This window comes from Sarcophilus harrisii, chromosome 3 (assembly GCF_902635505.1).
Source record: "Sarcophilus harrisii chromosome 3, mSarHar1.11, whole genome shotgun sequence".
NCBI classification, from domain to species: domain Eukaryota; kingdom Metazoa; phylum Chordata; class Mammalia; order Dasyuromorphia; family Dasyuridae; genus Sarcophilus; species Sarcophilus harrisii.
The window spans coordinates 573,653,532-573,666,250 of NC_045428.1; the positions used below are offsets into that span (position 1 = coordinate 573,653,532).

Below are 12,719 nucleotides of genomic sequence, written 5' to 3' on the forward strand. Positions count from 1 at the left end.
ACTGATAACAACACTGAAAGGCAGGTTCTATTATTGTCCTCATCGTACCGTTCGGACATTGAGGAGAGATCAGTTTACTTAATTGACTTGCCCAGGATCACATAGGCAGTCAATATGAAACCTGGCTCCAGCCTTGGCCTCTATCCATTATGTCACCTAGCTAACTACCAACAACTCTCTGAAAGAATTCCCCAATGAACTGATAGAAATGCATATGTGTGTTTCATCCCATCCAAGACCGTCCCATACCAAAGATGACCAAAGATGGAAATGGCAAATAGTGGGAGGAGGAATATACTTTGGATGGAGATTGTTATCCAAAATAGTTGAAGTCTTCAATCTAGAATTATTCTTGGAAAGATACCTAACATATTCTAAACTATCACCATCAGGCATAAGTATTACTCAATAGGAAGTCAAAAGCAAAGGGAAAGCCTCCTCCACACAGACAAAAATCTTGACCACCACTTTTTCTGTGCTAATAAAAAATTGCAAATCAAATAAATGCTGGCTGACTGAGGAACAGTGGAACAAACTGCAATATATGAATAGTAATATAATATTACTGAGCTATAAGAAATAACAGGTATCATGAATTCAGGGAAACTTGCAAGGGGTTAGAATGAATTGCAGCGGGAAGTAATTAAAACCAGAATAATTTGCATAAGGAAGAAAACAATCTTGAAAGACTAAGATATCTGAACTTTGATTAATACAATGACTAACTGTGACTTCAGAGGACAGAGTGACATTTGACAAAAAGGTGGTAGAATACCAATGTAGACTGTGGTATATACATTGTTTAACAAGGCTAGTCTGTTGATTTATTTGCATAACTGTTACAAGGGAGAATTCAGTGGGGTTCATGTGGATGATGAATTCACTGAGAAACAAAAGTGTTATTTTAAAAGAGCATCAATAAAACACTGACTTTAAAAAAAAGGTATAGACTTCTTTTGACCTCATTTGCCCAAGTACATTTCTATATGAATTATTATTCATTAATTAGTATTATTTTCATTAAGAAGCCCTCTTCCTTTAAACTGACCCCTACCTCTGCCAATGGCATTTGTTTTATTCCTGATTTTCAAAATTCAAAACATTATTTGGCTCACTACTTTCATTCACCATTTATGTTACATCAGGTCCCAAGTCCTGTTGATTCTACTTAGACAATTTTTTCACTATTCTTACAGCTGCCAATGCATTCCCTCTCACATGAACAATTTCAAGGCCCTTCTAGCAGTTCTTATAAGCCACTCTTTCTTCCATCCAATTACACCTTTATCTGGTTGCCAAAACAATCACTCATGCATGCTGGGAAGGATGTGACCTCCCTCGTGTGGAAATTCCCTATTACAGTTAATAACCGCCTATGACCTTTCACTTTATGTAACAGGCTCAATTACCCCTCAAACTCATTACATGACCAATCTATCACTTTATGTAACAGGCTCAATTACCCCTCAAACTCATTACATGACCAATCTTTTCAAATTAAACATTTCCTTAATGATACATTTTATACTACTTCATTTGAATGTCACTGCTGTTGATAATTGTCTGCTACTTATACCTATCATGCTCTCCAGACTACCCACTATTTGGATTCTTCTCAAATTTCCTTCTGATAATCTATTTTCCTATGACCCCTCCATTCATCATCCTTATAACTTTCTGAACAAAGTGCACTGTCCCTCCATGGGTGAAGATTCCCCCTTCAGAAACTTTTCCTCCAATGCGAGCACTGTCTTTTCTTTTTGCAATCCCAACACTTAGCACAGTGCTTGGTACATTTATATTTTTAAAATGCTTTTTCATTTATTTGCTCCCAGCCGTATAAGAGCATATTAAAAAAAAAAAAGACTGGCATTAGGGTTAAATGGATTAAAATCACTGAAAGCACCGAGCTCTCTCCTAACTAGTCAATTGTCAGCCCCATTCATTATTTAGCACAAATCAGTTCTAAAATATATAGCTTAATTCAGTGGGCTGCCTATCCAACTCCATGTCAGCTTGATCAATATGAATCTGTCATCTGTTTGGATTTCTTCTATGTATATTATTCAGCCATTCTCTTTTGAGTGACTGGAGTCCAGTGAAGAAAGCCAAAAGCATCATGGGACTAGATCAAACAATACAAGGTTATCTACCAAGAAACACCAGAGTAGATATTTACTATGATCTAGAGAATTTTCAATGGATATCCTCTAAGATCGAGTGCCTTTGGTACACATAATTGATAATCAAAAGCTGTAGAACAAAATTATCTATGTGAAATATGCTGCATTTATTAATGAATCTTACATAATCTTCATGTCAGCACATTTATAGACATAATGTTAGAGGAAGACCTTTAAGAATGCATTCTGCTCAATGAAATCAAATGTGTGTGCATACAACCTTACATACATACACATATGTTATAGTGAATATACATTCATATAAGTATGTGTATATCCACACACACGCACATGCACACACACACACAATATATATATATATAATATATATATATAATATATATATATATAATATATATATATATTATATATATATATATATTATATATATATATATATATTTTTTTTCTTTGTAACTAACAAATCCTAGAATTTTGCTTCTACTACCTCTATCAATCACATGGCTAACTGAAAACATTATTGAAAATTGTTACAAATTGCTTATTCCAGAAAGTATTGTGACACGTGCCAATCATGCCTATCGCTAAGATGGTTGAGGCTGATGGGTCCCTTGAATTTGAGAGTTCTGAACTGTAGTGGGCTATCTGGAGGCTGTACTATATTTACTATCAATGCAAACTCTTGGGGATGAGGTGCCATTCAAAATGCCTAAGGAGTTTTCCGGGGGTAGGGAACCAACTCAGGTCAGAAATGGAATGGACAAAGCTCCCATGTCAATTAAGTGGGATCAAGCTATGAGTGATCACTGCATTTCCAGCTTAGATGAGAGGAAATGAGTCTCAAAAAGAAATAAGCAAGTGAAAAAACAAAAATCTGTTTGTTCTTTCCTACTATTTTGATTTCAATATGTACGTACAAAATTTTATAAAGAAAAGAAAGTTTGTATATGGACACAAATTTTTAGTATCTTTTTGATTTAAAGAACAATTTTTGGAGAAGTTATTATCATCATCCATGATCTTTTCTATTCTTTTGAAATCTTTTCCCAAGACTGCTTCAAAAGCAATCTGAATACTTTTTTATAATCGGGCTGCTTCCAGGATAGATTTCATTTATGTACTTATTTAGCCAAGTTTAACAACTTTATTAACTTCATTTCCACTACAACAGGTATTAAAGTTTATCGTCCAAATGTGGTAGCTGCTTTATAATTGAGAATGTAAATAAATCAGTCTAGAAATGCTGTCAGATTTGTTGCATTTCAGATCTATTTCCAATTCTATATGCAGTTTTATCTGCAAAGCTCTGCATGTTATAGTTCAATTAGGTATTATGTCTCATTTTTTGAAATGTCACTTTCTCCTCCATTATTTTTTTATATAGAATATAATTTCTTTTCTTTGATCATCATCTTTGTATTGGTTTGTAAATGAGCTTGCTTCAGAGTTGTCCTCTATTTGGAAGAAGAGTTTCTTTTGATGTACTTTCTGAACTCCTGTAGTGATGGACCTCGTAGTCTCCCCCTTGTAGTGATGGACCATAATCATTTCTTGGAGAAAACTGATCCATGACCCATTTTTCTTAATTATCAGCTTATTCAAGTAGGCTTCAAGTGAAGATTGTTATTTCACATAGTATCTTATTTTCTTCTAATCTGATTAGTTTGACTTCTGCACCTAACTGCACAGCTATTCAGATAGAAATGTCAATTAATATACAGTCCATTTCTTCTGACATTTTGTTTAGTGCTTGCAAATCTAGCTCCCTAATTCTCTTCTTGAATAAAACATTCACTTTATTGACTTTCGAATAATCTATAAATCTAAGGCACTTTTTATTCCTTAATCATGAACCATCATTTTCTATTTATCCCTTTAAAATAAAATCACATCAAATCCAAGTGTAGGTTGGCTCATTGTGACATTCTTGTAAAGTTCTTCATTCGTTTTCTCTGTTTCTTCATCCTTAGTCACAGATGCTTGCTACTATTATTTTGATAGTGGGCTTCTGCCTACTCCCATTGTGAGCACTACAAAGGAATATGGCCAAATGTCCCATCAACTACTTCTACTTATTCTAGGACACACAATGAAATCAACTCTGCTAACTCCTTTATTTTTTATTCCAATGAAAATCTGAGTCATTCTTCCATTTGGTTAGAGTTTCTTTATGTCTTATGATTTCCATTTTAATGAGAATCTCCACCCATTCATCCATCCATCTACCCATCTGTGCATCTATGTATCATACATTTCTTTAAATAGTGTATCCACTTTTTTTTATGTGTCAAATACTTCACATTGAGGGTTCTAAATGTTTACATTGTGAAAGAATCTAAAATCTAAATCTGGCACTCTGCCCCCATTACTGACAACTCACAATTAACATTAAAATGGAAGAAGACAACACAGGGTGATGGCTATTTTGTATTTTTATATGCTTCATAAATGGAAATGGTAAAGACACTATCTTACAAGTTGACCCAAAAAACAAACAAACAAAAAACCAATGACCCATTGGTAATGCTTTTTTGAGCTGGCTCTCTAATAAAAACAATCACCAGAGATAAATTAGCTCTGTAGAAGCTCTCAGAACTTACATTTGATTGGCATAGCTTTTGAAACCTAAAACTATCTCCATGTCACAATAAGACATTAGGGCATGACTTTCTTTTAGAAAGAGAAATTCCATTAAAAATGCAAGTATGATTTTAACATTTCACTTCTGTGCCAAAATTTCTAGGGTAACCCCTATGCCTTTTTTCTTGTACCTGGCATTTAAGATCCTCATAATTTTATCACTTACTCTATTCATAATCTATGCCTGTTTTTTTCCCCCTTTGTTCTAATAAAGCCCAATCCACAAGTCATTTCCTCTATCAAACCTTTACTGATTCACTCACAAATGACTTAAAAAAAAAAAAAAAAACTGTCTAATGCACTATTATGTTTCATCATCATACTTGTATATATTTGAGTTTTATCTCCTGATTAACTCTGGGCTCCATGAGAACAGGAACCAGATTTAATCTTATCACCTAATAGGTTTTGCATACACTAGAGTCTTAATAAATGTTTGCTAATTGAATGAATACTGATGCCAGACAAATCTGATTTTATAAGGAGATCTGATCACATCACTTTTCTGCTCCAAAATCATTAATTTACTATTCCTTTTATCAGAGTTCAATTATAGAATTCCAGCATTAGAAGGAACCTCAATGGTCATCTAGACCAAACACTTCCCCTTTTCCCCCCAAAAAAAACTCCCTACCACAATACAACTAAGAAATGATCATCCCATCTTTGCTTTTATAGCTCTGGTGAGTGGGACCCCCATGGCCTCTAGAAATAATGACAATGGTCCATCACTATAAGGCTGATCCCCAGTCTAAATCTATCTTTGCAATACCTGTCTACTATTCTCTTTCTTTGCTCTGGGGCCATAAAGACCAAATCTGATTTATCTCTTAGTCAGCTAGGGACCTCTCAGTGACTTAATGATCTGTCATACTAAGTTGTTCTTAGTTGTTCTCCTAAGTCTTGCATGGATCTTCACAAAGGACCATCTCAAGACCGTACCACTTGTGTCATGGTCCTCTGAATACTTTCCAGTTTAACAGGGGCCTTTCCTCAGATATGCAGCCAAGAACGAGCATAGTGTTACAGATGGGTGATGATCAAGGGAGATAACAGAAGAAATGTAACTTCCTTATATCTGCATGCTGTGCACACACTGTGGATCCCAAAACTGTGTTAACAAAGCAAACACTTAATAAATACTTCTTGAATTGAATTTTCCATTAGATTACTTGTTTTCTGTGGCTGGCTAAGAGGGTATTCCATATTCTGATCCCAAAATATATACTTCTTGCCTTATAATCTCAGCTCCACCATGTCCACTCCCCAAATGCCCATTCTTTTATTCCAAGCATACCTAGGGATTTCCCTGTGGTCTCTGAGTCCATGAAGTTGAGTTAATCTCAACAGTCCTCCCATATCCCTATTCACTTTCTATATTCCTATCTAAAATTTAAGACCCAATGAAAAGAGCTACTATATTAAATCTTTCCAGATCTCCTACTCATTTCAGCTTGTTTTATACTTCGCTAATATTTTTGTTTATTACAGTTGTATGTGTGAGTAAAACCTCACAGACTGTATTCCACAAAGATACACTCTTTCTTATCAAAACTTCCTTTTCCCAGCATCCAAAAGATTTCTGCAGAATTTAATACTTTAAAATGTTGTTAAGTGAACTAAGATGCTTTTTATCATCTCTCAAAAGAAGTCTGCCCAATGAAGCCCAGTGACAAGAGAATTCCTATCCAAGATTTTCACCAAAGTAAAAATTGTAATGGGAAATCCAATACTCACTTGAACTCTTCCATAAAGGTGCCATGGTGGGCTATATTTTGCCAAAGACTTTTAAAAATGGTGCTGATATGATAGCGGATTGTGAATTTGTCATAGAACTCACTGGTGGCTCCAGTATGCTCAACATCTAGAAAAGAAACAGGGAAGGAAGGGGCTTGAGTCAAGGCCACATGCTTCTGTACAAAATCAATTAAGATTGTTACCACTTGAGACCTAAATATACAAATCTGCCAAAAGGCCATCCTAATATGACTTTATTTTAGGAGAAATAACTAGAAACTTATCCCTTAGGCCTACATCTCTTTGAAACAACGCCCCCCTCTCCCCCCAAAAAAGGGGAAAGAAATCACCCAGGAAAATGAAATCAATGACAAGAGTGAGGATTTTATTTCATCAAATAAAAACAACTTAGCAACAGCCAGAAACTAAATTTTCCCACTTCTCCCTCTTTAAAAAAAACACAAAACAAAAACAAAAACACCAAATTATCCAAAACGTTTACAAGCAATTTAACTGAATTAAGTCCTGCTCCAGTAAGAAGCAAAAAGCAACTTTTTTTGGAGATGGAGAACAGTCTGGAGTGGGGAGAGGTATGAGACAGGCAGACCCACCAGCAGCTATTGTAATAATCCATGCATTAGGGGCTGAATGCTGGCACCAAGGTTGTGCTAATATCAGAGGGAAGAAAGGGGTCTAAGATAGAAATATTACAAAGGTTAAATTAGCAGGCCTTGGTGACATCTTAGATAGGAGGGTGGAGATGTGGCAGATATGTGAGAATAAATTTCAGTTTTGTCCCAAAATTTCTGTGGAAAAAAAAATTATACTGACATTATATTATACTGACAGTATATATTATATTATACTGACAGGTAAAACTTTACAGAGGTCAAGGACAGTAGGAAGACTCCTACACTGACCAAAACATATAGCAGGATTTTGGTGGCAGCTCGGAACTGGACAAAGAAGTAGATGACAATCAATAAAGGAAGGACCTAGCATTCATGGTAAATAAATATTGCTGGAGCATAACAAGTGATGAAGTGATGTAGTAAAGAGAAACAGAACTCAAAAAACAAGGTACAATGTCTAAAAGGTTTTAAATAGAAAAACCAAAACCAAAAAGAACTTGTGAAAACGTGTCTCATTTCTTGCAGAGGCAGAGGAGAGAGCACGATGATGTGTGTGAAGTCACTACATATGGTATGAAGTCACTACATATATTGTTGGACAGATAATATGCTGGCAAGATCTGAATTACCTCTTCATTTTTTAATCTGTTCCAAAAGAAATTGTTCATTTAGTAAGGGAAGAGGGAAAGATATTTTTGGAAATGAAAGCAATATAAAATGAAAAGACAAGTAAAAAGTATGAGTAATTTCTGGAGTTCAGGAAACTTCAAGATTTAAAGGTGCTTTTATGTATATAAAGACAAATGAAGATAATAAGAATATATATATTAGATAACCCATCAAGAGGATGGGTTAGCCTGGGGACTCAAATTTTCTGGTGTAACCCAGAATGACTCATGAGAACCAAGATAGCTATTTCTACTTCGTTTGCAAATATATAGCATCTGATGTCTGTGGCTAATGTTTAATAAATGCTTTCTCTACCTTCTTTATTTATTGCAATATACAATTCCTATTACTAGTATCAGTGCACCAAGTTTATCTGGGCCTTCTGTCTTTGAGTCTATATCACAGGACATCCTCCTAATTAGACTTTTGCCAAGCTCTCTTCCATGGTGTCAGAAAGCTCAAGAGTTCACAGATAAGCAAATAGAGCAACTGCTTTTTTCTAGCTTATCCCCATTACATATAATGCTTACTGATGATTTTAGATGGATAACTACTTATCATTTCTGAAATAACATTTTATTTGGTCAAGTATTTCCTTGACCATGTCCTAAGTTAAGAATGGATCAGGTTTCATGTGACCAATTGCAGGCAACAGCATCATTTTGCCACTTATAATGAGATCTTTGTATAAGGAGAGTGTAAAGAACTTTGGATTTGAAAACAAAAGACATTTCAACCTAGGCTCCAATATTAACTTGCTAAGCGTGACCTGGGATGAGTATCTTAACCTCTCTGGGGGTCTGTTTCCTTCAATGGCCCTTACTTCACAGACTCTTGCTGGCATCCATATTCTATCTCAAGTTCAATTGTACTTCTCTTTTATCTAGATTTTCTCCTAGGATGACCTCATTGGCTTTCAAGGTTCCATTACTGTCTCAATGAAGACGCCCCAAGTGTCTTGCCTTCTAGTCTGATTTCTCACACCGGCAATTTAATCCCCATCACATTCTGGACACATTCAAGTTCCATGTTTTACAGGCATCACCAACATAACACATTCAAAACAAAATGTGCTACCTTTCCCTAACACCCTCCATGCTTTTTTTGAGCCACATGTTTACAACCTTAACTTATAACTCACTCATATTTCCAGTGTCCTGTCCAATTCATTTTCCTATTCAATAGTCACTCTCATCTGTCCCTTTCTCTCCCACTCCCACAGCCACCAACCCAGTTTAGGCCCTTGGCAGTTTTTGCCTGGTAAGTGCCATGGCAATTATCTAATATCTTTCATTTCCTTCTATTCCAATCCAACTTCTGTCACTTCCCAAAGTGACAGTGTTCATGGTTCCTTATTACCTCTACTCTAAAACACATGACACTATGTGACATTTAGAGTTCTTCACACCCTGACTCCTACCTTTCCAACTTTATCACATATTTTTGTGATTGATAGTCCATTCAGACTGACCGTTTTACTCTTTCCCTTTACATAACACTCCACTTCCCATCTCTGTGTCTTTGCCCAGGCTATCCCTCGTGCTAGGTATGCATTTCTTGATCACCTCTTCCTCCTGTAATGAGTTAATTTAAGTGATGAAGCTTTTTTGAAGCTGTCCCTGACCTTTTTCTCTTTTTGTCCCTTAGCCCGAGCCCTACCCCTGGATAGATACTTTTATCTATTTGTCCATATTGTTTCTTACTAGAGGATTTAAGCTTTTGAGGGCAAGGATTGTTTGGGCTTCTTTGTCTTTGAATCCCCACTGCCTGGCACATTTCATAAATGCAACAGCATGATCATGTCTGAATAAAAGATAGATTCAAGTGCAAGACAGGATTTTAATGTAATAGAATGTGAAACCTTCATCAACATAGCTTCAAATTTCACACTGGAGCTAATCTTTAATAAACTAGGACCATTCAAGTTTTGATTCGGCATCCAAGAAGAATATCCTTAACTATCTGAAAGGGCTTTGAAACCATTACTCCTTTTCCAACTACTTATTTGTGTGAGGCTATATTTTATTTTTATATTTCAATCAAACAACAGATTAAATGTAAAAGATAATAATCCAGGTGTCTTTTTGCAAACCAGACATATAAAACCAGACACAAAAATATAAAACAATGCCATTGTTCTCCCAACCTTTCAAAACTAAGAAAAAAAAATTCTCAATATGTCTTTTAGTGACAGTCAATTTATTTAAGCATGAGTAGAAACGGAAATATCCACTCTTCCACTGACATTGGACTAAAAGAAATAAGGACTTTGGTTCCATTATTTCTTATTTCTTTGGAAGACCATTTTCTCTTAACAAATTAATTTGTGATTGCTATTTGCTTTCCCACTTAGCCTTTTTTTCCTTTGCTTGAATGAAAAAAAAAAATAACATCTATACCTGTAGTCCTTCCCAAGACTACATCCTTCCCTTTCTCTACTGCCTTCAAGTCCCCTCCTGCCATTATGTTAACTCCTCTACATATGGGTGTTCACCCTTGATTCCCAATGCCCTCACCACTCACACACTTTATCTCTGTCATTTTATTTTAGGCTTAGTTGGCTCAATGACTTTGGGATATGATACAAATATGGAGTAAGTTACAGGTTCAAACAGTTAGTTTTATGAGAAAACCTGCTGTAACCAACCGCAAGCTAGATTCCAACTAAAAATGTGCAATGCTATTGCTTTGACTTAAAAAGTAACACTGGGCAAAATGTCCTCCAAATAGTGATAAAATCTTCCTAAATGAAGGGCAGTGAAGTTGGCGTAGTGAACAGGGGACTGGCCCTGGAGGAAGACCTGGATAAAAAACTCAAATCTGCTCTCAGACATGGGTCAGTGTGATCATGGACAAGCTGTACCTGTTTGCCTCAGTTTCCTCATCTGTAAAAATGGAGATAATAGCACTTACATCCTAGAATTGTTGTGAGGATTAAATGAGAAAATATTTGGAGCTTAGCATAATACCTGGTGTGCAGGAAATACTATACAAATATCAGATGTTATTATGAGACACAACACTGAGAGGAACACTAGAAATGAACCTGACTGTGACCACCACCAACTAACCCTATTAAAGAATTCTAGATCACCTTACCTGTATAAAACTTCATCAGTGAGGGGACTAACAGCTTGGTGGAAAGAGGGTGGTTCTCTATCATTTCAAAAAACTTCTGAGTCCGTGGCTGGACAGAAGGGTTGGTCATGAACATAACCTCCACCAATTTGGCCACCAGGTATGGATTCCGAATGTAGTTCTGGTTGCAGAGCATCACAACAAGGAACATGGCAATATCCTGAGTACAGGGCTCATACAGCACCTGAGGTGAGTATCTTAGCAGACAGAGAAAATAGAAAAAAACAATGAAGCCTTGCCATTGGGCACTCGATACAACCTAATAAATAGTATTATGGCTGAGCAACTGAACACCTAATACTTCTTTATTCCTAAATTCAACTTATGATTTAATCAGGTACATAGAATAACATATAGGAACTCCTCAGCCTCAAAATGACGAATGAAAACAAAATCTTTCAGTTCTCTCTCCTTTTTCACATGGGGAGATTTTTATTAAAATGTTGTATACTGCACAAAACTAAAGAACCAACAATGAAAGTTCTTCTAGTTCCCAGGCTCCAGCCCTATTTCCCATACCACTCTCTGTCCATTTCCATGTACCAGTTAACTCCATCCCTATTAAACACACTCACTTTTTCTTCTTCTTCTTCTTTTTTTTTTTTAAATACACTCAATCCCTATTACTGCCCTCAGAGCTCTTACTAGAACTAACTCTTTACACCAGGATTTGTTTTCAACCCCCAGACAGTCTGTCAAGGCAACAAACAGAAAATATTAAGCATAAGACAGCAGTCAAAATGAAAGCTTGTAGTGCTGTTTCTCAAGTGCCATAAAGTTTATAAGTGCAAAATGAGTTACAATTGGAGCCCATATTAGACCATGGAAGTATCACCAAGAGAGATTCCTTTTCTGTTCCTTAGCCACCCTAAAATCCAGCACAAAAATTTAATCTATCAAACATTCATCTGTAAAGTAGATGGATTCATGCTGGTGAGAAAACATACCTCAGCAAGCTGCTCTAAGGAGAACTCTTGGCAAATGATCAAGGGCTACAGCAATCTGAGCATCACTAAGGTCAGAAATGGACTTTACTTACTGTACAATAAAAAATAAAAATTCAGCAACATCTTCCACATAAAACTCAGGCAATGCTGCAAACACCTTAGGGACATCTGGATTTAAAGGCAGTGTGATACTGTGAAAGAGAGAAAGCACAACTTCAAACAAACAAGCAAGCAAACAAATTCATAAGTAGAGCTAAGAAATAGGAATAAGGCCCCTGATCCCCTGACATCTCAGTAGCAGTTGGTTCACAACTAACATAGGAGGCTAGAGACAGGGTTGATGGCTGTCCTGTGCTCTCAATCAGCCCCAATGTCCTGAAGCCCACACAGGTAAGGACACAACACCTTGGCACACTGGCTGTCCACTGACAATTTGTCTTGACTTACTTGCAAGGGATGGAAAGACACCAGATGCACTGCCTATGCTGTTCTTGAGCTTGAGTTAAATCAAGGAAGGCCCAAGATGGCATGGACTTAGAGGATCTCTAAATGCTAACATGTTAGGTAGGATGCTAAAGACAAGAAAGAAGGCAAGGTAGACTTACTGAGGGTAGGCGGGGTCAAGGATGCGCAGCAGCAGCTGGATTACGCTGCCATAGAAATTCAGACATCTTCGCAGGAAGTTTTCATCCAGCAAACCTGCGTCAGCGCAGGCTTTGCATCGCACCAATTTCTGCAGAAACAAGGTGGAAATGGCCCCACTGAATACAGTGCACACATACATACAAGCAGGATGAATTAGACCAAAGATGT

The 12,719-nt window shown here is 36.5% G+C and overlaps 1 protein-coding gene across 3 annotated transcripts in view; it reads right to left on the bottom strand.

The window, feature by feature from the left end:
* The window catches only part of UBE4B (ubiquitination factor E4B), a 119,448-nt gene that overhangs the window by 12,978 nt on the left and 93,751 nt on the right, over nucleotides 1–12,719 (bottom strand). For all 3 annotated transcript variants that reach the window (XM_031962895.1, XM_031962894.1, XM_031962893.1), the window contains 4 exons: nucleotides 12,512–12,639; nucleotides 11,999–12,097; nucleotides 10,921–11,156; nucleotides 6,521–6,647 (listed from right to left, as the gene is read on the bottom strand). In XM_031962895.1, coding sequence (XP_031818755.1) covers nucleotides 6,521–6,647; nucleotides 10,921–11,156; nucleotides 11,999–12,097; nucleotides 12,512–12,639 — 590 coding nt within the window. The remainder of the gene's footprint in view (nucleotides 1–6,520; nucleotides 6,648–10,920; nucleotides 11,157–11,998; nucleotides 12,098–12,511; nucleotides 12,640–12,719) is intronic.